The sequence below is a fragment of the Sorex fumeus genome, unplaced genomic scaffold, assembly GCF_029834395.1.
Source record: "Sorex fumeus unplaced genomic scaffold, SorFum_2.1 ptg000015l, whole genome shotgun sequence".
Lineage (NCBI taxonomy): Eukaryota > Metazoa > Chordata > Mammalia > Eulipotyphla > Soricidae > Sorex > Sorex fumeus.
In genome coordinates, this window is record NW_026606072.1 from 521,403 (window position 1) to 545,380 (window position 23,978).

Below are 23,978 nucleotides of genomic sequence, written 5' to 3' on the forward strand. Positions count from 1 at the left end.
CTGCCAGGCCAGAGCAGTGAACGCTGGAACAGGCCGTGCAGAAAGGGACTCCCAGACCTCCGAGCACTGTCTGGGAGGCTCCCCCACCTCCACCCCTACAGGATGGTGGGGGCCGCCCAGTGTTGGATCAGCTGCTCTGGCAGCAGGCACTTAAGTGCTTCCCGTCTGCCGGGCGCTGCTCTGGGTGTGCCCCTCCCACAGCCCGGGTCAGCCCGGCCTCCCCCGTCTCTCTCGGGGATAGCGATGCATAGCGCAGACGCACACAACGCATCCCCGGCGGTGCTCAGGGCTTACTCCCTGCTCTGCACGCAGGGGTCCCTCCTGGTGGGGCTCAGGGAGCCATGGGGGATGCCAGGGATGGATCCCAGGTGGGCCGCGTGCCCTCCCATCTGTGCTATCTCTCTAGCCGCCAGAAGCAGTGCCCTTCGAGGGCCGGGGGCTCAGGAGCCATGTGGACAGATTCCAGCTCCTACGGGAGTGAAGTAGGGTTCTTAAGGCAGTGAGCCCGCGGTCCGGAGAGACAGCTCTGGGCCTGCTAGTTCAATCCTAGCACGGTCCACCAAGCACCCTGAGGGGGGACATCCCCCCACCAATGCCAATGGGTGAGGCCCAAATATAACGTAAAATTATCTTCTTAGTCGATCAGGGCTGGAGGAAATAGTACAGCAGATAGGGAGCACGCCCTGCATGTGGCTGGCCCGGGTTCAATTCCTGGAACCCCAGGTGGGACCCCAAAGTACCACCAGGGGTGAGCCAGGAGTATCCCCTGAGCACTGCTGGGGTGGTCCCAAAACAAAACAAAACAATCTTCTTTGCTGACATTTGTAACCACTTTAATATCATCCTCCGAAAAATAAAGACTGGGGGGGAAAAAAAAAGGCTGTGGTACCAGCACACAACTGCACACTGCAAGGGTTCCATTCACTGGCACCCTGCATGCCAGTGACCTCGGTTCAAATCCCCGGCACCCCATCTGTTCCCGAGTACCCAGGAGTTAGCCCTGAATGCAGTCAGGAGTGAGCCCTGGGCACCGCCGGGTGTGTCCCAGGAGTTACCCTTCCCCACCTCACCTCCCCACCCCCCAATAAAATTAGAAACGAACAGCTGAGCCTGGGAGTCAGAGCATGGTCAGAAGTGGGGTCCCACCCTTTGACCACCACCACCACCAGCTGCCTCGGGCTTTCCCTCCCGGTGCCCCCAGAAGAGTGTTGGGGGAGGCAGGCAGGGAGGGAGGGAGGATGTCCACCTGCTCCTCACGGCCATCCCCGTCACTGCTGGGACAGGGCATTGGGAGGTTACCCCAAGCAAAGCCGGCCCACAAAAGGGGCGTCAGTGCCCTGAACACGGAAAGACCCGACAAAGGAAGATCTTGGCCAAGCCGTGAGCAGGAAGCCGGGAGGCGTGTCCCTACATGGTAGAAGCCGACTTCTAAAGGAGGATGGTGCTGGCTGAGCCTAAAAATGTGCCCGCCAGCCACCGCCACTCTCTGGGCCAGATGCCCCGCACAAGCAGGGCAGGGTTCCGCCTCAGGCGGTGCCCTCCCGTGCCCAGGAGCTCCCACTCGACCCACTGGCTCAGACCCCGCCAAGGGGGCTGCCTGTCCTAGCCAGCAGCACCCCGACTCCCAAGGCTGCATCTGTGGGCTCCCCACTCGTGTCTGTCCTGTGCTGCGAGGCATGGTTCTTGCTACGCCAGGATGGGGGCTGCAGGAAGGTAGGGTCCCAGGTTTGGGCGCTGGTGTGGAGGGCAGGGAAGGGGCCCGCCCCGCCGCGTGGGTGGCGCGTGGGGGGCGTGGCCGGCGCACAGCGCAGAGCTGAGGCCTCCCAAAGTCTCCGGCTCGGGGTAAGGTGGCCATGAGGGGAGAAACAAGCGGACTCACTTCCCCACCCCCTTATTTTTGTTGCTTCTTTGGGCCACACCCGGAGGGTCTCAAAGCTTACTCCTGGCTCGGGTATCTCTCCGGGAGGGGCTCAGGGACCCTATGGGGTACCTGGGATGGAACCCGGGTCGGCCACGTACAAGGCAGGCGCTCTAGCCACTGCGCTCTCTGGCTCCACAAGCTCATTTTTGAGTATTTTAAGGGGCAGTTTCTTTAAAAAAGAAAAATGGGGGAAAAGGAGACAGAGCACAGCGGGTAGGGGGCTTGCCTTGCATGAATCCCCAACATCCCACACGGTCCTCCAAGCACCACGAGGTGCAATTCCTGATTGTAGATCCAGGACTAACTAACTAACCCTGAGGACTGCCAGGTGCTGCTTAAAAAAAAAAAAAAAAAGCAAAAACAAGGACGAGAGAGATGTTACTGGGGTTAAGGTGCTTGCTTTGCACTCTCTGGCCGAAAAAATAGTATTTTTATAATAAATAAGTAAAAAGGCAGTATCATGTGAAGAGAGTGGAACCCACACAGACAGCAAAAAATGCTGCCACTGCTGTGGAGAAAAGTCAGGCAGTCCCCAAAAAACCAGCAGCAGAGTGCGACCCACACACCCAGCAATGGGGTCGGAGAGAGCATTCCTCCCGGGGGGGGGGGGGGGGGCACATGCCTTTCACACAGCCAACCCCAGTTCAATCCCGGCATCCCGCACAGTCCAGAGCAGCGCCAGGAGTGATCCCTGGGCATAGAAACAGGCGTGAACCCTGGGCACCTCCAGGTGAGGCCCCAGAACTAAACAAACCTGGGGCCGGAGCTATAATACAGCAGGTAGGGTGTTTGCCTTGCACGTGGCCAACCTGGGTTTGATTCCCAGCATCCCATATGGTGCCCCCAGCACCGCCAGGAGTGATTCCTGAGTGCAGAGCCAGGAGTAACTCCTGTTATGCATCGCCGGGTGTGAAGCAATTAAAAAACAAACAAACAAACAAACAAACAAAAAAAAAAGGAGCCAGCAAGTCCTCTCCTGTGTGCGGACACAAGAGAAATGAAGTCAGAGGACACACAACTTCATGTGCCCAGTGCCCATCAGCTGGTGAGCGGCGAAGCACACGGCGGAAGCCCCAGATCTCGGAATACACCTCTGCAATAAGGACAGAATGCCAATAGGCTGCAGCTCGGAGGCCCCGGTGACACGGGCCAGGGAGCAGGCACTGGGCAGATGGGCAGCAGTGAGGGGTGGCCTGAGGCTGGGGGGCGGGGGAAGGGAGGGGGGAGGGGCGCTGCAGGTGGCCGGGACAGAACCCTCCCAGTTGGCAGGCACAGGCAGGTGGGGCGGGCTCACCTCTCGCAGACCTTGGCACCTTCGTTCACACTCACGGCTTTGTACTTCAGGTGGCCTTTAGTGCGCTCCAGTTCCCAGCACCAGTCCTCGAGCGAGTCAAACATCACGGTGTGGGTCTCGGGATCGGCGGCTACGGGGACAGGTGGGACGAGACACGGAGCCCTGTCACCCAGCCCGGGCACACCCAGAGCGACCGAGACTCCTCAGGCCCGGCTTCGGCCCTGCAGAGTCCTCCACCAAGCTGCCCTCCCACACACCCCTCGTCATTCATCCAGAATTATGACTGAGGCTCCTTTCATGGCAGAGGGAGGGCGGAGGGAGTGGTCCCTGCTCCCCCCGCTGGTGCTGGCGGAAGGAAGCCGTAGCACACCCCTTTCAGTCCTCGGATCACATGGCAACTTACACAGCATGAAAAGAACCCACGAAGCCCAGGGAGACAGACTTGGCACAGACGCAAAAAATAATAAACGTATTTTTAGCCCTGCCAATGTGTGCCTATGGTGGGTGGATGCATCGGACCCTGGCGTGGGAGAGACAGTGCCAAGCCAGGGGATCAGCACCCGTGAGCCCTGCACCCCAGGGAATGGCAGAGGCACCCAACCCCCGCATGCTCCTCCTAAGAAGACCAGGTCCTGGAATCCAAGAGGAAAACAAAGACGATGCCAAGAAATGGAAGGGGCCGACAGCACCCTTGGCAGGCGTCGGGCGCCTGTTCTTGGCGCTTGGACAAAGGATCAACCCAACTCTCGCCACCACCAAGGAGGCCCGAGTGCTTCCACCGGTCATTTCACAGCTGCGGCACAGAAAGGTATGAGGCCACCTGCCCCTGGCTACCAAGTAGGGCAGTGGTGGAGCTGGGATGCAAACCCAGGCAGCTACCAGGAAAACTTCCACAGACTGATGGATGTGAAAGAAAACGACTCCACGGGCACTGCACAACAGCACCCAGGCACACACAGCATGTGCCTCAGTAGCACCAACAGGTCTGCAGTGCCACATCATATGCTTCGAGGACCTTCCTGCCTGTGCAGGTTAGTGGGCGCTTTATGGCTGAGAATAATTAGCACTTCACTGTAGCACTGTCCTCCCATTGTTCATCAATTTGCTCGGGCGGGCACCAGTAATGTCTCCATTGTAAGACTTGATGTTACTGTTTTGGGCATACTGAAGACACCACGGGGACCTTGCCAGGCTCTGCCTTGTGGGCAGGATACTCTCGGTAATTTGCAGGGCTCTCTAAGAGGATGGAGGAATTGAACCCGGGTCGGCCGTGTGCAAGGCAAACGCCCTACCTGCTGTGCTATGGCTCTGCCCCAAGAATAATTAAATATACTTATTTTTCAATAATTAAATTGCAAGAGAATAATTAAAGGTATTTATTTTGCAAAGCACCCACTCTACAAACCTTCAAAGCAACCCCAGAGCTAACTCGTTCACTAGCATAGATCAGTTTTTACCGAGATATCTCTAAAGACAGACACAGACAGACAGACACACACACACACACACACACGGGGGCTTTGGGAGTTGGAGGCAATGAGGAAGATGGGAATGAAAGATGGGAAGAGAAAAAGGTGCTACGTATTCCGAGCTTTGTGCCACAGAGCCACCGTGAAGCAATGAACTGCTGGCATCACTCAAAGCACAGAGACATTTGGATGAGCTTGAAAACCATGCCACAGGGAAGAGGCAGGATTCCTAGAACAGCCCAGAGCTTCCTAGTGTGGGCCCCGAGTATGTCCACACAAAGCACACAGGCAGCAGAGAGGTCCCAGGTCTCCCGTTCTCGGACCGGGCAGGGTTGATGTGAGCAGTGCCCCGCGAGCTGGCCTGGGCACAGAATCACCTGGAAGGGACCTATTGTTCACAACAGATCAACCGGCCCATTTTTAAACATGTAGGAGCAAGGAACAAATTATTTACCACGTTGGGCCCGAGAGCAATGGTAAGAATTACCTTCTGTTAAGGTAATTCTCAGAACGAGTGTCCTGAGAAGTTCCCAGCGCTCTTTCGACTAGCGCTGATTCCACGGCCGTGCCCTCCGAGCGCCTGCCCTCGACCTGTTAGCTTCACAGCAGTACTTTGAGGGCGCCACAAATAACGCTGCTGCTCTAAGGAGAACCCCGAGTTCCCAGGAGGAGCAAAGTGGCCAGGTGGGTCCTCTGAGCTGCTGGGCACAGATGTGAGCGCAGCAGGACAAGCCTTTGTGGCCACGTGGGCTCATCTGACTTCCCCAAATGCGACCTGCTGATGCAGACACCCATGTCCCTGCACATGACCAGCCTGCTGGCCTCCAGGACCCTGCCTGGCCTCCTCCATCAGCTCAGGCCCAGCCTTTGCCCCCACAGCCCGCATCCTCCCCCAGGGTGGTGGAGGGCTACCTCCCGCTGCTTCGAGGGCCCCCTTCCACCAGGACACACCCCTCAGCTATCTCATTCTCACCTGCTGCTTGTCCAGCTCCTCCCCATTCCCTCCCCCACACCCCCACCCCCGAGCCAGAGCAAGTGATCACAAGTAACTACTAGGAGGCAGTTAATGACAAAGCCACTCCACATTCCAGAGAGCCGCACAGAGGTGCTCAGAACAACACACCGCCTCCCGGGAGCAAAGCCCCCGGCACCCAGGGCCTTTAAACATCAGCTTCATGGGGAGAGGAACGGACAGCGCAAGGGTGAGCATGGTATGATCGACACGAGGGATCATTCATTCACACGAACTCGGCTTCTTACTTAAAGGATTGTTCTAGCAAGGGGTCGGTGGGGGAGGCGCAGGGTGACAGAACAGTGGGTAAGGCTCTTGCCTTACACGCAGCCGACCCGGGTTCGAGCCCTGGTGTCCCCTCTGGTCCCCTGAGCACCACCAGGAGTAATTCCTGAGCGAAGAGCCAGGAGTGATCCCTGAGCGTTGCCGGGTGTAGACTAAAAGCAATTTTAAATGATTGTTCTTGGGGCTGGAGAGATAGCACAGAGTTAAGGCACTTGGCCTGGTACACCATCAACCCAAGTTCGATCCCTGACACCATGCATGGGCCCTGGGCCCTCGGTCCTCCAAGAGTGATCGCTGAGCCCAAACCAGAAATGAGCCAGGAGTGAGCCCTGCACACACCCCGGTATGACCCCAACCCAGAAACCAAGCGACTCAGACTTCCCTGGAACAGACAGAAACACATGTGGGACCTCAAGTTTTTTAACCCAATGAATGCCCTGCCGTGCTGAAGCACAACCATCCCATTTCCCCCCAAAGTATCTGCAACAAAGCATGCTCCGGCTGGTAAATTTTTTCTACTCTACAAAGCATTGCTCTAGAGCCTTAAGAAATGCAATCAAGTCTATGAAAGCGGAAAAGGAGAACCCAAGGACCAACAGAGTTATTTCAAACTTGTCTCAGTGGTTTGCAAATCGTTTCCTGCTCTCCGTTAGGAGATGTTGATTTTGCTCTCTCACAGGAAACTAGCAAATTTAATAAAGAATCCCTCTCAAAAAAGAAACCCAAAAGATGAAAGTGAAAGTGATGAAGATCATCTGAAAGAAACAAAAGCCCCTTCAAGAAAACTTAATGAATCACCTAAGCCAGAGGCAACTAACTTCAAGAGGAAAGCGGGCTGCAGTGGGGGACAAGAGAGGCATGGCTGGAGCGGGTAGGGCACTTGCCTTGCATGCAGCCGGCCTGGGTTCAATTCCCGGCATCCCATATGGTCCCCCAGCACTGCCAGGAGTAATCCCAGAGCACTACTAGGTGTGGCCCGAAAACCAGAGAGATGGAGAGAGACTTACCTGGCCTGTTCGGGGCTGCGGCTGCATAGGAGAACAGAAACAACCGTTTAAGCAGTATAGAAGTTTGGGTGTGATGGATTATGCCACGCACAATCTAGAAAAGAGCCAAGTAATGGAGAGAGTCAGGCCTCTGGGAGACCAGCACTAAGCATCAGGTGTCTGGGGGCGGGGGGGGGGGGGGGGGGGGTCAGCAGGCCCTGGGAGCCACATGCTAACTTGTGGTTCTAACTTATAGCCCTGTGCAGATACCCGCAATGGTCTCTCTGGCACTGATGCCAAAGAAATGGCACTAATGGCACTAAAATGGTTTTGTCAGGCTGCCCGAAGAGTTCTGAATTTTACAGACATTCTGATTAAACCACGGTCTATTCCACGAAGACACATTTTAAAATGAGTTAAACAAAAAGAAAGAGTCATGTGTTCAAGTATTTTCTTTGAATGTTCAAGTACTTCTTTAAATACTTAAGAGAAACTGGGGCGGGAGACATAATACAGCGGGGAGGGGAGCTTGCCGTGCACGTGGCCGATCCGGGTTCCAGATCCAAACACCCCACATCGTTTCCTGAGCCCCGCCAGGAATGATGCCTGAGCCCAGAGCCAAGAGTAACCCCCAAGCACTGCTCGGTGTGGCCCCCAAAACAAAATGAGAAAAAAAAAATACTCAGAGAAACTAAGTGTCATATTCGGAAAATAACCAAGACACTGAGGGAGCTGATTCTCTTTGTCACAGCCTCCTGGGCCATCTGCTAGATGAGGAAAAGAAATCAATCCCTTTTGCTCATTTTCTCTTTACAAAGTGCTGGATCAAAGCATGTTTCACTCTGTGACAAAGGCATCCTTCGGAATGCAGATTCAGGCTTCTCGGGGAGCTCTCCACGAGCCCCCTCTTCCTGCTAAGAAGACAGGCCGGAGTCGGGTTGAGTTCCCTGACTGGAAGCACACACCAACGAAAAGAAAACGCAGGCATCCAGTGTGAAGTCTCTGTGACTCGTTACGGCCAAAGCCAGTGGAGGAACGGGCCTCTTTTGAGGGCTCCACTGCTCTGCTGACCAGAGCGATGGCAGCCAGTGGCCAGCGGCCGTGGGCCTCGGCGGCAGCGGGCCTCGGCGGCAGCACTGCCACACCAAAGGCGAACTCCGGAGTGCTCCCTGCCCCAAGCCTGCAGCAATCCCGTCCACCAGGCAGCCGGCTCCCCGCACTCCCTCCTGCTAACTACCAGCTTCTCCAGCTGTCTTCCTAAGAGAAATCCTGGAAGTGCCCACGGCCACTGCAACCAACCAGTGCACCCAGTTCCACGGGACCAGATCCGCCTCAGCCAGGCTTCCCGGGTGCCTGGGGCTCAGGTCTCCCTGGGGGCTTTGGCTTGGCCCAGCTGACTCCGGGACCTCCTTCTCCACCCCCACACAACCCCAGCCCCCAGTGGGAAACTCGCTCTCCCCGGGAGCTGGGGACCCGGGGCCCACTTCAGGCCACACCCCGCCCCACACTGTCTGCTGATCCTGGTTCACTGCATGCATGACACAGACACGAGCTGGCAGGCAAGACGCCCACATGGTTCAGGGAACTGTGTCTCTACATAGACCAGGCATTGGGCCTTGGAGCCAATTTCCACTGAAAGGGGGTGAAAGGTGCCTCCAACTTCTGCCACAGCAAAGCAATGACCAGCATCAGCAGGGAAAACCTTGGCACTGTAGCCCTGTCGTTCACTGATTTGCCCAAGCGGGCACCAGTAATGTCTCCATTGTGAGACTTGTTGTTACTGTTTTTGGCATAATGAATACACCAGCTTTAAATACAAAGCTTGCCAGGCTTTGCCGTGAGGGCGAGATACTCTCAGTAGCTTGCCGGGCTCTCCGAGAGGGATGGAGGAATCAAATGGAAGCCGGGTCGGCCTCGTGCAAGGCAAACGCCCTACCCGCTGTGCTATCGCTCCAGCTTATGGGAAATAAAACTTAAAAGGCCGCTTGAGAGTGACGGTACAGCGGGGAGGGTGCTTTCCTTCCGTGCGGCCAACTCGGGTTCCACCTCCGGCATCCCACATGGGTTCCCGAGCCCACCAGGAGTGATTCCAGAGTTGCAGAGCTAGGAGGAAGCCCCGGGCACTGCTAGGTGTGGCCCCCCCCAAAACAAAAAACAAAAACAAAAAACAAACCCTAAAACACATGCAACTAGTTACCCTTTTGACTTCCTCTTCTTTTGTGTACCTCAGACAAAAGTGGAAGACGCGGAGGTCTTTGCAGTGGATGATGAGCTTCTCAGGGTATTTCTTCAGCTGTTCAGAAAGGGCTTTCTTCTTCTCATCGAACACTATGCAAGCACAACCAGCTCAGGACGGGGAAAGCAGCCGTGAGGCCACATGAGCACACCACCCTCATCTTTTTTTTCTTTTTGGGGTCATACCCAGCGATGTACAGGGGTTACTCCTGGTTCTCCACTCAGGAATTACTCCTGGTGGTGCTCGGGGGCCATAGGGGATGCTGGGAATCGAACCCACGTAGGCAGCATGCAAGGCAAATGCCCTATCCACTGTGCTATCACCCCAGCACCAAGCAGATTTTTTTTTTCTTTTTGGGTCATACCCAGCAATGCACAGGGGTTACTCCTGGCTCTGCACTCAGGAATTACTCCTGGCAGTGCTTGGGGGACCATATGGGCTGCCGGGGATCAAACCTGGGTTGGCCACATGCAAGGCAAACACCCTACCCTCTGTATTATCACTCCAGCCCCTACGGACGTCTCTTAGAAGTCAGGGGTGGGAGCTTCTGTCTGGGGCCTGGCCTCTGTCCCACAAGGCAACTCTCAGGGTTCTACCCAGCTCCAAACACCAACATGACCACAGAAAGAAACAGCTGGTGCGCTCACGGTAGGTAGCAACCAGGGTTTGGGGGCGGGGAAAGAGTACCTCAGAGAGGACGCTTGCCTTACATGTCTTGGGTTCGAGCCCCGGCACCCCGTATAGTTGCCCAAGCCCTGCTAGGAGTGACCCCTGAGTGCAGAGCCAGGAGTGAGCCCTGAGCATCGGCAGGTGTGGCTAAAAAAGGGGAGGGGAAAAAAGACGAGCAACATCTGGATTTCCCTCTCGGGGATCTCCTGAGGCCACACTCCCTGCCCCAGACCGGGACCCAGGTGCGGAGATGAGGGGCGAGACCAGGACAGGTGTGCGGTTGGCAGAGGAGGTCCCCAGGCACGAGCACAGCCCTCGCTCCCCCACTAACACTGGAAATCGATGGCACACATGTGACGAGGGTGGGCACCTCAGGGAAGGATGGGGTTCCGAGTCACGTGTGAGCTGCGTGAGCTGCTTCCGGGCCGTGACCCCACACAAGTCACCCCATCCCTCTTGGCTCTGTCACCTGAGAAAGCGGTCTGACCCGGGCACACGGGCAGGAAAGGCCTCCGCACACCTGGGAAGGGCCAGCACAAGCCAGCAACACTCCAGCAAGGGATCTCTACTTACCCCCGTAAATCTGGTCCACGCAGTGGAGGGTGATGTCATTTTCTCCAACAACCTTATTCTTAAACTGGGTTTCCTGAGAGTGAAAAGGAAGCAACTGTGAGGACGTTCTACTGAGCACTCCATCTGTGTACCCCAAGACACAGGGACTGGGGGCTGAGGGTAGTGCGGGGCAGTCAGGGCTTTGCACATGGCAGGGGCTGGGTTCAATGAGAGCGGGGGGAGGGGGAGGGACAGAGAGTGAATGAGAGAGAGAGAGAGAGAGAGAGAGAGAGAGAACAAAAGAATGAGCGTGCATGAGAGGAAGAAAGAGCAGGAGTGAGAGAGAGAGAGGGGGGCTGGAGTGACAGTACTGCAGGTAAGGTATGAGTCTTGCATGCGGCTGACCCTGGTTCGAGCCCCAGCATCCCTACAACACAGTACCCCGAGGCCACAAGAAGTAATCTCAGCACAGAGTCAGGAGTCAACCCTGAGCACCATTGGGTGTTGAGTCCCCCTCCCACCCCAAAGAGTAAGAGCGAGAGGAAGGTCGAAGGAGAGTCAGGGAGGGGCTGCGGTCAGCGTATAGCAGGTAGGATGCTTGTCCTGTACGCGAGTGACCGAGTTCTACACTCAGGACCCCACACGGTCCCCTGAGCCTCATGAGGAGTTGGCCCTGCCCAGCCGCGGGTGACCTAACCAAGAGAGACAGAGACAGACGGCGCAAGCTAGTAAGAGCAAAGGCAGTAGAAAGTGAGGGCTGATGAGAGCAAAGGAGACGGGAAAGGGTAGGAGAGCACCAACGCCTGGATGAGAGCTAGAGGGAGAGCCAGCTGGGGAACAAGAGAGAGAGAGAGAGAGAGAGAGAGAGAGAGAGAGCGCACAGAAGAATGAGCGAGACTTACACAAGGGCTGAATGGCTCCCGGTGAGATACCACAATCCTCACCCCTTTTCCCCTCAGGAAACGTTTTTGGGGATCATTTTTAACACATCACGCATAACAAGCCATACAAAATAAAATGATTGAGGACCTGCTTTGGGAACAGGCTTGGGTGGTGGTGGGAAAATTTGAAATAATGGTGGGGGGGGAAGGTGTTATGGGGGTGGGACTGGTGTTGGAAAATTAAACATAATAATTTTTTGTGAACAACTTTATAAAAATAAAATGGGGAGGGGAAGAGAATGAGTGAGAGAGAAAGAGTACAGAGAGAAGGAGAAAGTGAGAACAAGAGAATAAGAAAGGGAGGCCGGAGCGATAGTACAACAGGGAGCGCGTTTGCCTTGCACGCGGCCAACCCGGGTCCCATCCCTGGGGCCCAAATGGTCCCTGGCACCGCCAGGAGTAATTCCTGAACGCAGAACCTGGAGTAACCCCTGAGCATCGCCAGGTGTCACCGAAAGGGGGGTGGGGGTGGTAAGGAGGGGAAATAAGGGCGTGAGCGAGAGAGAGCAAGAGGGAAAGAACCAATGAGAGCGAGAGAGCCAGGCAAGCCCTCCCCGAAGGCGGTGGGGCGGGGCCGAGGACCAGCCCGTTTCTGCCCACAGGCACACAGAGGGCGACAGGGAGCCGCAGGGAAACCACAGCTTCTGCAGGCTCCCGGGGTGAGGACTGGGAGGAAGGGCCGGCCAGGCCACCCCAGAGAGAGCAAGATGCTGTTCCCGACTGTGGGCGTGGGGGCCCCATGCTGGACACGTGTGCGCCCCCCACCCCACCCCACCCTGTTCTTCCCCATCTCACACAGGAGGGGGCAGGAAGGGACCCCACAGTCCAGCGCTGCCTCCAGCCTCAGGGCCTGGCAGACTCTGCATGTGGACGCTGAGGTCCACCAGTGGGGGGGGGGGGGGACGCTGGGGTGCCCGGGGAGGGTCAGAATCTGCGCTGACACGAGGAGGCGAGAAAACAGGCGTGTGACACCAAGCCGAAGAGATGGGACTGGCCAGCGAGCCCAGGGGCGCACCAAGAACTCTGGCCCTTGATGTCTTTCTTGGGTGGTGGGGAAGCCCAGTAAAGGAGAGACAGACGGGACCCTACGGGACACCCCCCGCAAGGTGGCAGGACGCGGCTCCCGGGGGGACATACGTCGCTCTCCAGGCCAGGCTCGTCGTCGCCCAGGAAGGCAATCTTGAAGTTGGTACAGACGAGTCTCCCGTAGATGCCACGCTGGCCGGTGTCCTCCTGCACGTACTTGAGCACCGTGCTGGCCTCGCAGAGCGGAAGCTCACCTGGCGGAAAGGGCGTGTGCCTGAGCACCCAGCCGGGGGCGCGGAGCTGGGAGGGGATGCGGGCTCCTAGCAGGCAGGAGGGAGGTTTGCAGGGACTGCCCCACCCCCACCCCGGTCCTGCGGCTCTGACGCCCACAGGCTTCTTGCCCAGGCCAGAAGGGAGCCTGGACGGCAGCAAAGGGGCGCGACCCACTGCGGGGCATCCCTGCACGGATGTCGGTGCGCCCGCCGGGGTGGGGGGGGCGTCCCTGGGGCATCCACTCTGGACACAGAGGCCTTTGCAGACGGGACGGGAGGAAAAGGGAGGTGAGAGGCCAGTGTGGGGGGAAAGGCCTGTTTCCGCTCATCCCCCGGAGGACTGCGTTTCCTCGGAATGGGTCGCCTTTCCTGCCCTCTCTGCGGGCTTCCTGGAGAGGGGGAGCACTTCTTGAGGCGCACCCGCAGGCACAGAGCCTCTGCAGAGGTGGAGGGGGGAAATGTAAGGACCCTCCGCTCCCTGCAGGTCCCGAGGGCTGGAAGTCCGGGTGAGGACAGGAAAAGGAGAAGGACTGGGAGGGGTGTACAACTACGTGGAATTACTTGGCAACAAAAAAGGACAAGGAATTTTCCCAGCCTTCCACAGTGGGCGTCCCCTCCCCCCTCCCCCCCGCCCCCCAGATGCTCTCTCGGGAGAGTTCCTTCAAGGTCTTTGAATTTCCGTTTTGGCTCAACATTCATTTAGGACAACTTTTTGATAGGAAAACAAAGAATTTCGGCTATTAAGACTAGCAAGGTCCCCTATGAGAGGGGCCCGGGCAACAGTGTGTGTGTGGGGGGGGGGAGTGGGAGCGGGGGGCATTTGCCTTGCACGCAGCCCACCCCGATTCGATCCTGGCATCCCATAGGGCCCCCCGAGTATGGCCAGGAGTGATTCCTGAGCCTGCAGTAAGCCCTGAGCATCGCGGGGTCTGGTCCTCAACAAACAAAGGGACCCACAGTAGCTGGTTTTATTCTCTTCCACGAGGCCTGGCACTAAGGCACACTGGAAGAAGGCTGACCCTCGGCCAGTCACCGAGAGGCCAGAGAGCTGCGAGGACACGATGGAGGAAGAGCCCCCTGTGAACCCAGGGGGAAGCCATGGCGCGAGGCCACCTGTGCTCCCAACTCCAACCTCAACGACGGGCGAAGGTTCACCCTAGGGATGGGTTCATGGCGTGCACCAGACACACCAGAACCCCCACCCACAGTACCCAACACTCCTACGGGCAGCGCCCAGTGCATGAGTAGAGTCGGGGTGCACGGGGACCAGGACGGAAAAGGTCCTAGTCTAGACTGCGCACCTACGGAGGCCATCAGAACCTCTGAACGGCACTCACAACCTTTCCCCACCGCATCTCCTTCCTACAGGTGCCAAGTCTAGTGCTACAACACCCCACCACCCCATTTACTTCATTTTCACCTGTGGTGCTCTGTGAACATCCTGGGCGCTCAGCATTGAGGAATGCTGATCTAGGGGGTTGGGAGAATATGTGTAATATCCACTAATAAGCATGATTTCAGAATCTATAAACCAAGAAAATGCAAAAGAGCATATAAATATGTGTGTGTGTGTGTGTGTGTGTGTGTGTGTGTGTGTGTGTATTATACATACGTTGAGCAAGGCTGTTACTGAAAGAAAAAAAAATTTGTTACTTAAAAAAACTGGGGGAAGGGTACATTTACTGCCAAAGGTGGATCAGACAGGTATTATTATTCTAATAATAATAAGATAAATAAAATATTATTCTAATAACTGGCAGGGTACCGAATGTAGCCTGCCCCCACGGCAGAGTCTGGCAAACTCCCCGTGGCGTACCCAATATGCCAAATACCAGTAACAATGATGGGTCTCATTCTCCTAAAGAACCTTGAATATAATCTCAGGGCTAGGATGAAGGAGATGTTACTGGGGCCTGCTCGAGGCAATCGACGAATAACAGGATGATTTGTGATTTGTGATTCGTGACTTAAAAAAACTGGGGGAAGGGTACATTTACTGCCAAAGATGGCTCAGACAGGTATTATTATTCTAATATTCTGGAATGAAATTAAGAGTACCAGAGTAAGGACTCTCCTGTCTGCTTTCTGGGTCACACCCAGCAGTGCTCAGGGATAACTCTTGGCTCTACACTCAGGGATCACTCTGGCAGTGCTCAGTGCTCTGGGGACCAGCTGGTGACACTGAACCTAGATCAATAATGTGCAGGGCATTGCATTACTGCTCTGGCTCCAGAATTCTACTGTTTCTGAGAAATTATACCACAAAGGCCCTACTTCAGTTGTTTCATGTTATTGTTTGTTCTGAGGCCCCATGCATCAGTGCTCAGGGGCTACTCCTGATTTTGTGCTCAAGAGACGATATGCAACATCAGGGACTGAACTGGGGCCACTTCTGTGCTGGACACATGCCCTAACCCCTGTACTATCTTCTGCCTGTAAAGATTCTATTTTCCTTTTTTTGTTTGTCCTTAGGAAGAGGGTTACACCTGGCGGTGCTCAGGGCTACTCCTGGCTTTACATGCAGGGATCACTTCTGGTGGGCTCGGGGGACCAGATGGGATGCTGGGGATTTAACTCACGACAGCCGTGTGCAAGGCAAATGCCTTACCAGCTATACTATCGCTCGAGTCCCCAAAGATCCTACTTTTGTTTTGTTTTGGAGGACCATACCCAGTGATGCTCAAGGGTCACTCCTGGCTCTGCAGTCAGGAATCACTCCTGGAGGTGCTTGGGGCCCTGATGGGATGCTGAGATCAAACCCGGGTCAGCGGCATGCAAGGCAAACACCCTAGCTGCTGTGCTAGCTGGCCCCCCAAACAGATCTTTTTTTTCTTTTTTTCTTCTTTTTTTCTTTTTGGGTCACACCCAGCGTTGTTCAGGGGTTACTTCTGGCGATGAACTCAGGAATTACTCCTGGAAGTGCTCAGGGGACCATATGGGATGCTGGGAATCGAACTCAGGTCGGCCGCGTGCAAGGCAAACACCCTACCCACTGTGCTATTGCTCCAGCCCCAAACAGACCCTATTTTTAAAAAGCTATTTGGGGTTAGAATGAAGAGAGTGAGAAAAGGATGGAAAGTGAAGCTCATAGGATACACCCATATCTGGCGAGGAGAGGCCACCATGTGGCACCCCTCTCAATCAGAAGCCAGCCACACGGACGGACACCGCTGAGTATCTCTCTTTGCCAGCTCCGAGAGCTGAGGGCCGCCTATGAGGCACAGGGCAGGGACGCTAGGACGCTAGGGCATGGGGAAGGAGTCTGCAGGGCCAGGGAACGTCCTGAGTGTGGAGGAGAAAGGCGAGTTAGAATGGGCCCCACGGGGTTGGAACGATACCACAGCTGATAGGGCAGTTTGCCCTGCATACAGTCGACCTGGGTTCAATTCCCAGCATCCCATATGGTCCCCGAGCATATGAGTGCATGAGCCAGAAGTAACCCCTGTGCATCGTCGGGTGTGACCCAAAAAGCAAAACAAAAATAAAACAAAAAGAAAGGGCCCTGTGTCTGCTGGAGAAAGAGGTGAGAGGGGCCCTGTTGAACCTCCACCCATTTGGAGGAAGGTGTGAAAAATTCTCTGTGGATGTGATCCTACTCCAACCCAGGCGTGAAGTTCCTGGAGATGTCTGTCCCCGTCACCACTGCCCCACTGCCTCTAAGGGGACACAAAGAACCCACACACAGTGCCGTGGGACTGAAGTCATTTCCCGGGCTTGGGGGACCAGGGAAGAAGTGAGCAGGACAGTTACCTGGCAACAAGTGGAGGGTCACTTCCTTCTCGGCCACTTCCTTTTCATTTGTGTGAATTTCCTATGAGAGAAGAGCAAAGGGTGGTACCTTCCTTTGTTTAAGTGCGCAAATAAACAGCCAGGTTGTCGCTCTCTGAGCCGAGAGACGCACAGGGGCTCCGGAGGTTGCCGTTCGTGGGCCAACCCCAATTCAAGCCCCAGCACCACTTGGTTCTCGAACGAGGTGTGGCCCACACACTCTTCCCCCGCCACACACACACACACACACACACAGAGTCACACTTTCAGAGAGAATCTATACGAAAGCATCATAATGGTCTCCAGAACATTTTATGTATGGGAGAGTACGGTGGGTAGTTCCTTTGCCTTGCAAGCAGCTGACCCGGGTTTGATCCCCAGCATCCTACTGGGTCCCCACCAGGAGTGACTTCTGAGTGCAGAGCCAGGGGTACCCCCTGAGCATCACAGAAGACGATGAAGAAGAAGGTGAAGAATTAGAAGGTTCTGTTGATGACAAGTTAGCTACTTCAGATTTTGCTTTGCTTTTTATATTTTGGGGGGGTGGGTGGGGTGGGAAAGAGTTTGGGGGATGGTTCATGCATTTTTTTTTTTGGCATGTTGGAAGCCAGGAGATCAGACATGCAAAACATGTGCTCTGCCGTTCCCACCCAGTCCCAAGCTAGTTGCTTCTGTAGCGAGTTATCTGCATCTGGAGGGAAAAAAACTTTCAACCCATCAGTTCAACATAAGGGAACTACTGAGTCAGAGTGGCTGCTGGCTGCCCCGCGACCCCCCGGGAGAGGCGGCATAGGCACCGTTTCCCTCATGCAACAGATAGGTCAGGAGGGCAGGGTAGGTGCTGCCCAGCGCTGTCCCGTGTCCAGTGAGTCGCCAGAGGCCATGGGCAGGGTGAGGCGGACGGCGTGGGCGGGAGGCCAGAAGCGCCGAAGCCCTGGCCACTGCTTTGTGCTCCCCTCTGCCTTCCTGCCACGGGGCAGTCCTTCCTGCCACAGAGCTTTCTCTTCCTGCTAAAGCAGCCTGCATCCCTCGTGTTCCCTTTCCTCTCTCTCAGGTTATTAAAATCCCTTTCCCTGAGTGGGGGACAAGAGCATGAACATCCAAGTTGGTGCAGCGCTCATGTGGCACACCTCAGGCCCAGGGAAGAGAGCTGGGGACACTCAGGGTGCGTGTGCGAGGGAGTGAGAGCAGGCCGACTCAAACACCGGGCTGCCTCGGTGTCATCGGCTGATGCCCACACTCCCCTCACCCCCACCCACCCCTGCTCTTCAGTAACCTATGACCACATGACCGTGCCACGGGCTGCCACTGCTTCCAGTAAGGAATCGAGTCCAAGCCCTCTCCCAGTCACTGTGTCTCAATAACAGCAGCTCCACAGGGCCGGGCAGAGGGCCGGGAAAGCACGTGCTCAGCCTGCGGGAGGCCCAGGATCCACCCTGGCACTGCAGGGTCCCCTGACCGCCATGCCAGGGGCAGCCCCCAAGCCAACAAACAGCAAAAAAGACACAGGGCATGTCTCTAAGTGCTTCCCTACGACCGTGTTTGCTGGCTATCCGAGCTCATTTCTGATCCTTTGCCTACGGGGACAGAAAGGAAGGTATCAAGGAGCCAGGGTTGGCCCAAACACCTCCCCGCCGCCAGCTCCAAGCGGAAGGACCCCTGGGGACGGGAGCATGACCACCTTGGGACGCGCCCCCGGCAAATCAATCGTGACTGTGGACAGCTCCACCGTCCCATTGATGGCAAAAACCAGGATTTGGTATTGGCCGGAGACGGAGGTACCTGGGTTTTCTGCATCCAGCCTGGAATCGGGGATCGGCTGGGGGCAGCTGAGGCAGGGGGCAGCGAGCCTGCTGCACCTGAGGCTGAACCAGCAAGTGTGGCATTCCCAGGCCAGGAGCCAGGAGCAGGGGAGCCCCAAGAGGACCCCGGTTCCCTCCTGCCTGCCGCCCCCACTCCTGGGCGCTCCAGGAGTACGGGCCCTGGGCTGCCTCACATGCCCGCCCAAGGAGGGGGCAGGTGGCGGGGAGGGAGGCTCGGGGTTGGGGGTGAAGCACCCCTGAGAGGGAGGGACCCTCGCTGGCGGCAGAGGTGAGCGCTGCCAGACTGCTGGGGGCCACAGACCTGCCCACCGAGAGTTCGGAGCTGTCAGCAGGGAGGAACTGAAGCACGATTGTTTCTGACAGGTCTATCATTTTCCTCTGAGGAGACAGCAGAGCTATTCATTAAGCTCCAGGGGCTTCGAGAAGACCCCACCAATCATCCTGGGGGGGCGGGTGTGGCACAACCCCAACACTGACCCCGCCTGGATGCTCCTGGGCGAACCACTAGCCACCGAGGTGGCACCCTTTGAGGACAGATGCTGTCTGTTTCCCTCAGCCTGTCACCCAGGCCTCCGACTCTTAAGCGGTCGCCGGTGCAAACATTCCTTTTATCATCCAGAAACAAAACGAGACTGCGAAGCAAGTACCTCTGGGGCTCGGTCCTCTCCCCCAGACACCTGTTCCCGAGTGGCCCCCACCTTCTGGAGTGAACTGGCCCTCCCTGGCCAAGACTGGGGCCCCTCAACGCGTGCAGTGTCTCATCAGGGCCTTAGCTGCCCGGCTGGAGGTCATGAATTCCTTCGGGTCAGTGCCGGGGACGACGTGGGTTCCTGCTGCATGTCACAGCAGCACCAAGGACAGAGACGTCACAGCCAATGATGGCAAGGACAAAGGTGTGGTCGCACCACCAGCTGGGGTCAAGTTCAGCCAAGGCCTGGGGGCCCGGAGGCAGTGTCTGAGCCAGCAGGGTGTGTGAGGCGGGCGGGGAAGGGTCAGTCTCCGGCCGCCAGGATGGGCGGTAGCGGTGCGGGGCAGACGACGGGGCCTCTGAGGGCTTTGCCCTTGTGGTGTCTGCCCACAGCGTTCCCTGGAAGGTCTCTTGGGGGCAGAGACATGTACCTGCCGCCCAGCCCAGTCTGAAGAGACAATAAAGGTGAACAGCCTTCCTCATCCCCAAGCGGATCCGCTCCGGCACTAAAGCACAGCGATAGGGGTTCGGCGATAGGGGTGAGGAACACTGGGGAGATGCCCCCAAACACGCAGATGCTGGGCGGGCGGGCGGGGGGGGGCAAGCGGGAGATGGTGGCTGAGGGGCTACGCCCAGCCCCGCGCTCAGGGGCTCATTCCTCATGGTGCTGGGGAGTCTCCTGGTTCCAGAGATTGAACCAGGGATTCCTGTGTTCAAAATATGTGCTTAACCCTTTGCATCATCCCTGTCTTCAGGGGGTGTCTGGAGTATATACTGCAATTCTTGGCCTGACTCCTTGCTCTGTGATCAGGGATCAAACCAGAGTCAGCGCATGCAAGGCAAGCACCCGACCCGCTGTCCGACCTCTGCCCATCTCACGCTCACACCCGCGTGCGCGCACACACACACAGAGTTTTTATAAACATGTAGAAAGCTGATGCTGGCCTTCTAAAGAGAGTTGAGTTCTCTACATGGAAATGAAGAAGGAGATTTGCATTTCCAATAGTTTGGCTATTTAAATGTGTCCTCGTCAAAGTCCAAGGCCCAGTGGGGAGTACCAACCCCCACCCCCTAGCACACATAGGACCTACCACCCTACACCAACCAGGGTCTGCTGGAGGCTGCGGGAGTACCAGAGAGGGAAGCAGACCGCAGGAGCCGGGCAGAGGACAGGGAGGGGTGGAGACAGTGCAAGCAAGAGCTTCGAGGGGCGTGGCCGGAAGGAAGGAAGGAATGTCCTGGAATTCAACAGCTGGGCACACACGAGGGGAAAGAAGGGAGAAGGTGGAAGGACACACAGGCAAGGTGTTCGGCGACAGGGGTGAGGAACACTGGGGAGATGACAACCCCATTCCCACACAGGGTGAGGCCTGCAGTGCACACACAAACACACACATCCACATGCACACACATCCACGTACATACATGAACATACACACATGCACACACCGATGTGCTCATACACACACATGCACACACGCACACATATGCATGCATACACATGCATGCACACAGACCCACCCACACATGCACGCACACACATGCATGCGCACACACAAGCACACATACACATGTTTGGCCTTCATCTTGTGGGCAGTGGGGAGCAACAGAAAAAGTTCTGTTGGTTGGAAGGGCGACACCCAGCACGGCTGGGTCTATTCCCGCCTCTGCTCTGGAATCCAGGTACGGGGGGGGGGAGGGGGGCGGGGGTCATGCAGTGCTGGGGATCGAACACTGGACTCCTTCAGGCAAAGCCTGCACCCCGGCCCTCTGGCACCCCAAACCAGTGGTAGCACATGCGTAAAAACTGGGTTAAAAGCTAAAGCCAGGGAGAGAGCCGAGCACGCGGTCTTGGTATTGACCCTCCCAAGACCTGTCCTTGGGCGGCCAGCACAGGGACGAAGGGGTGGCTGGCCACCAAGCATTCAGGAGGACCTGGGCACCCTCCCAGGGGACGTCTCCATTTCAACACCCCAAAGGGAACGGGACAGGGGTGGGAGGGCCCTCCCGGAAGATCCCTGCACCCTCTCGCTCCCCACTTGGACCACCAGGCACATTTCCCCAGAAGAAGCCCCCGCCCCCTCGCAGGGGTGTGCCGGGGTCAGTGGGAACACGCTGCCCCACGGACTCTCCCGCACAGAAGTGACCTCACATGTCTCCTGGAGTCGTGTTGAAGATGCTTGGAGGTTAGCCGCAAGTCACTGGGTTTTTTTTTTGTTTTTTTTTTTGAAAACACATTGACCACACAGAGGAGAGAGGAAAACCCACAGAGTGGTGAGCCATGAGGAGTACCCGGAGGATTTCAACACAGGACCGGGTTGCGAAAAACCAGCCGCAACGCCTTCCTCATGGGGCCCGGGCTTCCTCCTGGACAGCCACGACCCCTCCGAGGGCCCGTGGAGAGTGGCCACCAGGGCTGCAAGCAGCAGCCAGTGGGACTGGAAAAGCCCCGGAAGCCCGTGTGTCCGAGCACCATCCGCTGCGGGGAAGGAACAGAATCCATCCCCGGACACTGGCAGGCAGGGTGGCGGCTCGCTCCTGGATCAGCCAGAAGGCAGAAGGAAAGGAAACCAGGCGAAGTCCAGAGGGCATGGAGCTCGCCTTGCAAGAGGCAGGCCTGGGGTTGATCCCTGGCCCCCAGTCTGGTCCCCGGAGGCTGCGAGTGCCGATACTGGATACTGCCGTGCAGAGACAGAGGAAAGCCCTGAGCACACCTGGGTGTGGCCCCCACAAAAACAACAACAAAAAAGCCTGTTATTTTCCTCCCTGTCTCCGGAACCTGCTAATTTCGCGTCTCTGGAATGTCCACCTGGGGCCTGATCGCGGAGTCCAGCCTCTGCCCGCATACACCGCCAGGCCCCCTGTCTGCATCACAGCTCCCTGCCGGGGACGTGGGGGGGCAGGGAGAGCGCTCACACCTTCTGCTTGGCCCGCCTCGGTCACCCTGGAAGGGTGGGTGGGTGAGAACTGGCGAAGTCTGCTACAAGCAGGGACGTGGCAAGGATGCCAAGACCCCCACTGGCCCCACGAGGCAGCTGCAGGCCTCGCCTGAAGGCCAGTTGGTCGCCTGAAGGCCAGCTGGCCGACCTACAGGTGCAGCTCAGGAACTGGGTGCCACCACCGAGTCCTCAGGGAGTCAGGGATTTGCAGGGAAGGGAAAGTCAACCCCAACTCTTGCCCAGGTTTTCATGGGCCCTTACAGGAAAGAGGGAGGCGAAATACTGAAGTAAACAAGCTTCGTTTAGAGGGGGGAAAAAAAAGGGAAGAGAGGGAGTTAGAGAGGGAGAGGAAGAGAGGGAGGAAGGGGGGAATGAGAGGGAGAGAGCAAAAGGAGAGGGAGGGGGCAGGGGGAGAGGCAGGGACGGGGAAGGGGGCGGGGAGCAAGAATACCTACATACAATTGTGGGTACCCACACATCTCTACACAACTCAGGCCAAGGCAGGAGAACCTCTAAGAGAGAGAGCTGCAAGTCCGCTTGATTTTTTTTCTCTTTTTGGGTCACACCTGCCTAGGCTTGGGGTTACTCCTGGCTCACACCCTCAGAAATTACCTCCTGGTTGGTGCTCGGGTGACCCTATGGGGTGCTGGGAACCAAACCCGGGTCGGCCGCGTGCAAGACAAACACCCTCCCCACTGTGCTATTGCTCCAGCCTACTGCTTGATTGTTTTATGGAACTCCCAGACATTTCCCACAGAGGGGACTCCAGTCTCGAAGCCCACCAGAGTTCCTTCCAGACAGCCTCGCCATAACCCATCCCTCTGAGAGGTCACTCACACAGAGTCGGGTGTTAGCACAGGTGGTGGCTTGGGTTTGTGGTTCCCTAATCAGTAGTAAGTGATGTGGCGCGTTCCTGCACGCTTCTGTGAGTTAGCGGTACAAAAGCGTCTATTCATATCTTTAGCCTTCAAAAAAAAATTGGGTTGTTTACTTGAAAGCTCTTTATATATTTTGGATACTAACCCCTTGTCAGCTGTGTTCGATGCAAATATCCTCACTCAGTGTTCTGCTCTGGGGGGGGGGGAGGGGGGTGGTAATTGTTTTCAGTGTGTAAAAGATTTTAATTTGATGTGGTCCTATTTGTTTACTTTCCCTCATTGTTTCCCTGGCCATTGAAGTTGAGTCTCTAAAAATAGCCCAGCGTCAACACCCTTCCAAGTTTCAAAGCGGTGTTTCTTTCCATCACATAGCACCAAAGTGCTCAAAGGACAAGACACGCAAGCTTCGTCTCTGCAGAGTCGCTCTGCTCCTCTAGACTGGGTACGTAATACTTCGTGTTCTCTGCTAAGAGAAAAACCTGAGGGTGGACACGCATCGTAGTCACCTATGACACGGGAATCAACGTGCATGTAAAGTAAAACCGGGTGCGGAGGTGCAGGACAGCAGGGAGGGCGCTTGCCTTACGCACAGCTAGCTGGGTTCCATCCCCAGCACACACACGGCCCCCTGAATACTGCCGGGAAAGAATCCTGAGTGCAGAGCTGGGAATAATCCCTGAGCATTGCCGGGTGTGCCCCCAGCCCCCTCCCCCAAAAGACGAAAAATGTGTTTTTAGTTTGTGAGGGCTTGGGGTCACACCTGGCTCTGTCTCGAGTCTGTACTCAGGGCTCACTCCTAATAGAAGACCATATGTGGTGATGGGGCTCTGAACCCAGGCGAGCTACCTACAAGGGCAAGCTGTGCGCTCTCTCTCTCTCTCTCTCTCTCTCTCTCTCTCTCTCTCTCTCTCTCTCTCTCTCTCTCTCCACCCCCCACCCCAAAATTTACAAGCTACATACAATTGCATGACCCACTCTGCTCTCTCTCTCTGGCCCCTAAAATTTACGTTTTTTTTAAAAGCAGAAAGGTGTGGTATGTGGTTTGGTTTGGTTCTACAGATAAGTTTAGGTAGCATGGTTAGGGCAGTCTCAACATTCATGGTTCCGACTACACAGTTCCTGCACCTGCACCAACGCCCAAGTGGCCCCGACACCCACCTCTGTCCTGGCCAACTCCATCTGCCCCCTCTCCCTCTCCGGCCCCTGGACGGGACGGCAG

The 23,978-nt window shown here is 56.5% G+C and overlaps 1 protein-coding gene across 1 annotated transcript in view; it reads right to left on the bottom strand.

Moving 5' to 3' along the window:
• MTMR12 (myotubularin related protein 12) overlaps nucleotides 1–23,978 on the bottom strand; it is a 69,575-nt gene that overhangs the window by 17,994 nt on the left and 27,603 nt on the right. Inside the window, exons 2-7 of the mRNA XM_056112086.1 lie at nucleotides 16,414–16,474; nucleotides 12,503–12,645; nucleotides 10,446–10,518; nucleotides 9,165–9,295; nucleotides 6,989–7,082; nucleotides 3,216–3,345 (exon numbers count right to left, since the gene is read on the bottom strand). Coding sequence (XP_055968061.1) covers nucleotides 3,216–3,345; nucleotides 6,989–7,082; nucleotides 9,165–9,295; nucleotides 10,446–10,518; nucleotides 12,503–12,645; nucleotides 16,414–16,474 — 632 coding nt within the window. The remainder of the gene's footprint in view (nucleotides 1–3,215; nucleotides 3,346–6,988; nucleotides 7,083–9,164; nucleotides 9,296–10,445; nucleotides 10,519–12,502; nucleotides 12,646–16,413; nucleotides 16,475–23,978) is intronic.